General features: G+C 39.4%; 1 protein-coding gene across 4 annotated transcripts in view; it reads left to right on the forward strand.

Moving 5' to 3' along the window:
• RUFY2 (RUN and FYVE domain containing 2) overlaps positions 1-4,127 on the forward strand; it is a 30,562-nt gene that overhangs the window by 20,403 nt on the left and 6,032 nt on the right. For 3 of the 4 annotated variants that reach the window (XM_035137450.2, XM_035137448.2, XM_035137449.2), the window contains exons 15-17: positions 232-326; positions 1,864-1,912; positions 3,418-3,495. In XM_035137450.2, the coding sequence (XP_034993341.2) occupies positions 232-326; positions 1,864-1,912; positions 3,418-3,495 (222 nt within the window). Of the gene's footprint in view, positions 1-231; positions 327-1,863; positions 3,266-3,417; positions 3,496-4,127 lie in introns of those variants that run through there. The other variant, XR_009557629.1, reaches the window with a different exon arrangement.

Here is a 4,127-nt window from a genome sequence, read left to right on the forward strand (position 1 = left end):
TCAGCTTCCTTAACTGTAGCTCAGCACCCTTAAAATAAAATAACTGTAATCCCTGTCTTTGGGCTATAGTGGTTGGAGCTGATGGGAGCTGGGAGCCCAACAACAACTAAAATGTCACACGTTGCCCATCCCTGATGTAATTAATTCCAGTTTTAAAAGCCAGCCCAAATAGAAATGTTTTATAACTTCTGAGAAGCTATTAACAGTGTTAATGTTTTCTTTCTCTTTCAGGAGTTCCTAAAATTACAAGAAAAAAACAAGCAGTTAAAAAATCTATGCCATGATCAAGAAGAAGCTCTCCAAGAACTGGCTGGCAAACTTAGCGAGTAATTTGTCTTATTCTTTTCTTGCACACAACTGATGAAAACAAAGCCTGGTTCTTGTGCATATGTTTCACCTTAAAATCCCTCCAGCCCAGCTACTTAAGGTTTTGAAATTATTTAAGTACAGTGGTACCTCTACTTACAAATAACTCTACTTATGAATTTTTCTACTTACGAACGGAGCTCCGTCCATCATCTTGGATGCGGTTTAGATAGGATTTTTTCTACTTACGATTTTTTAGATAGGGTTGCTTCGACTTACGAATTTTTTCTCCCAATGCATTCGTATGGGATTCGACTTACTTTTTTTTTACTTATGAATGTACGTTCGGAACGCATTAAATTCGTAAGTAGAGGTACCACTGTACTTTAAGTTTTGTAGCAGCTTCAACACTACAAAGCATTTTAAGTCTCAGCTAGCAGAATCCAGTGGCTCCTTTCCCTTGGTCAGTTGCCTGAGAAGAGAATTGTAGAGTTGGAAGGGACCCTGAGGATCATCAAGTCCAACCCCCTGCAATGCAACCTTTGCATTATCAGCACCATGCTCTAACCAACTGAGCTATCCTGCCTAACCATTTGACTGATGTACTTCCTGGGCTTTTTAATAGATTTGTGCTGGAGTCAGGGTTGGGAAACCTGTGGCCATCCAGATGTACCACTGCTTCCATCATTCCTGACTATTGGCCATACTAGCTGGGGTGTGATGGGAGTTGGAAGTCCAATAACATCTGGAGGATCACAAGTTCCTCAACCCCAGTGTAAGTTTTCTCCTTTTTCCACTTGTAAGGATATTCTGTTTCATCAGTGTCTCGTAAACAAGCCATTGTTTCACATTGTTGCCAGATTACTACTTTACCAACGGCTAAGCCACCAAACAAAACCTTTCTTACCAGTTAACAGAAGTTCTTATCATCCAGCGAAGGCTTTGACCTTCATTAGCTAGTAAGTGCCAAGGTTTCTTACAGAGGGGATTTCTTTGCCTCTTGGAAAGGCCACCAAAGAACAGCAGCTCTAGACTATTTCAGGGAGATAAAATCAAATCCAATTGCTGCAAAGGCTCTGCCTCATTGGAAGTTTCCTCTCTTTCTCATCTACAAATCAAAAACATGCAGGGTTTATAAGGGATTGTGTATTTCATTCTCCAGCACAGGTATAGATCCCACACGAGTCCTGTGTCTGGATAGGGGTATGTGAAATGAACATGACTTACTTTTTAGAAATGTTTTTTGAGGTCCAGGTGTGAAAATTGGGAACCAATGAAACATAAGTTGTCTTGTAAATGAAGGCCTTCTGTAAGTTTTTCCTACCCTCTTGAGCACATCTTCCTCACAGTGAGGTGCATGGAGGCAGAAGCGAAGGAAGTTGGAGAAAATGGGAAGAAAGGCAAGGTGTTTGTGTTGAATGAGTATATGTCTACAGATACATGTTGGGCTGAAGAAAATGTGGACTTCTACACACTTCCTTCAATCCAGTCATGTTTTTTTTCTAAAAACAAGTACATTTAATTATTCACACTATTATTCACATATCTTCTTTTTAGATCAAAGCTTAAGATAGAAGATATAAAAGAAGCAAATAAAACATTGCAGGTTAGTAAATTGGAAGGCGGGGAGGGGCATCCAGACAAATTCTTCTATTCATTTCAGACATTCTGTATTATATACTTCAATCTATAAGCTAAGGGGTAGTTAATCTCTCAAGTTATCATGTAAATTTTAACCATTAACCATTAGTATTTATAGTTTCATGGGGCCTGTCTATTCTGTCGGTGTGCTTCATTTCCTAGCTATAAACTTTTGTGGTTTTAACCAGTAGATTAGAATGTAACTCTACATCATTCAACATACATCATGTATCAACAAAATACATGTCAGTATTTAATAGTCTAAGTCAGGTATCTTCAACTTTTTCAGACCCAGGACCCTCTTCTAACTCAAACATGCATTTGGGGACCCACTTCTTAATCTGGTGGTAGTGCGCCTGTTGTGACCCAGCTTGGATCAGGCTGTGACCCTGATCAGTTGAAGACAAGTAGTCTAAGTGGAGTCCACTATTTTATTTTCTCATATCAATATCAGCTCTTTAATCTGAAAGATGGGCTTAATTTGAGACCATAAGAATGATAGTGTTACAGACTTCCTCCTTCTCAGTAACCCACAGCCTTAGACTCTCACATATTTTGGAAAGCCACAGGCCAATAGTCAGACCCCCCTTCAGCCTCTAGCAGTCAGTATTTTCACTTTCACCACTACTAACAGAGTAGCAAGCCTGAAGCAATCTCTTGATAAAGGCCCAGTGTCCTAGCAGAACTACGGTGGGTCATTCACTGGTTCAACAGCTACAGTGCCTTAAGGTCACATGCCAGAATTTATCCACCATAGATTACACCTACCGTTTACAACAAAATTCCTGTATTATGCTGACATCTCCAGGCTTGGGGACACCCCTCTTTAGACTTTTTAGCGATTTTCAGTATTAAGAGACAGGAAGAATCACAAACTCATCTTTCAAGAATATTGTGGGGAGGCTCCCAAATTCTAGTTTTATTCTGTTCTAACGTTAGCTTAGCTTGTGATCTTGATAATCACTTGTGCTTAATTTTCTGCTTCGCTATGATGCTGTACCCATTAACCTGAAAATAGTAGGACTTATTTCTGAGTAGTCATGCATAGGATTGCACTGTTAGGAGTGGTAGGCTTCAAACTCTGTCCTTTGGGGGTTCCACGACAGCAAGATCTACAAGGGCAGACAAGTTGCCTGAAAGACGGCTTATCCACCCATACCCATCTTTCCATACAGTGTGCATCTACATTGCATGTTCTATGGTATCCTGCTCAGTGCCTTAAACTGTGTGTCCTACTGTGCTCCTTAGGATCCTCTCTAATGTGCAGGGCGTTGGCCACAGATGCATTGATGTGAGAGATTTCTTGATGGTAGGCTGGGTAAGGAGTTGGAACTAACATGAGTTGTCTCTTGTACTATCCTGAGGAATGTTGTCCTTTTGTATATCTGAATGGCAACTGCCATTTATGATTAGATAAATTGTATGTATGTGTACCTGTTGTATTCAGAAAACATTTTTTCTCCCCACCAGGGACAGGTCTGGCTAAAGGACAAAGAAGCTACAAACTGCAAATTATGTGAAAAGGAGTTTTCGCTTTCCAGAAGGAAGGTGAGAATGCATGAAAATATTCATTGGCTTCCATCCACTAACAAGTAGTTCTGTATTTTACCAATGCTTAATATTCACATTTTTATTGATGCATAGTTACAGGTAGGTAGTCGTGTTGATCTGACGTAGACGAAACAAAATAAAAAAATTCCTTCCAGTAGCACCTTAGAGACCAAACTTAGTTGGTCTCTAAGGTGCTACTGGAAGGAATTTTTTTTTGTTAATTTATGCATGTGCACTAAACCTCATCAATCACCGTTAAAAAAAATACTACTAATATTTTCATAGTTAAACCCACAGATCATTTGGTTCAAACTAAATCCTTTTTGTTTTTACAAATATTGCAACAAATAGCACAAACTCTGATCCAATAATAGAATGTTCAGGTAACCATTAAACTTGCTTATTTTCCATTCACAATGACAAAGTCACTGGCTGACGTGATCCCTCCTCACATAAAATGTGAAATTTAGCTTCTAGGGGGTGTGGGAGAGAGGGAGAAATAAATATATAGATGTATGTAAATGTTTAATTGTAGCTGATTACCCTCTATTTAATTCATAAACTGTTGATTTCAAAATCTCCTTCGGGTTTCTTTTCCCCACCCCCCACCCCTACCCGTCTTGATTTAG

The sequence above is a fragment of the Zootoca vivipara genome, chromosome 5 (assembly GCF_963506605.1).
Source record: "Zootoca vivipara chromosome 5, rZooViv1.1, whole genome shotgun sequence".
Taxonomy (NCBI): domain Eukaryota; kingdom Metazoa; phylum Chordata; class Lepidosauria; order Squamata; family Lacertidae; genus Zootoca; species Zootoca vivipara.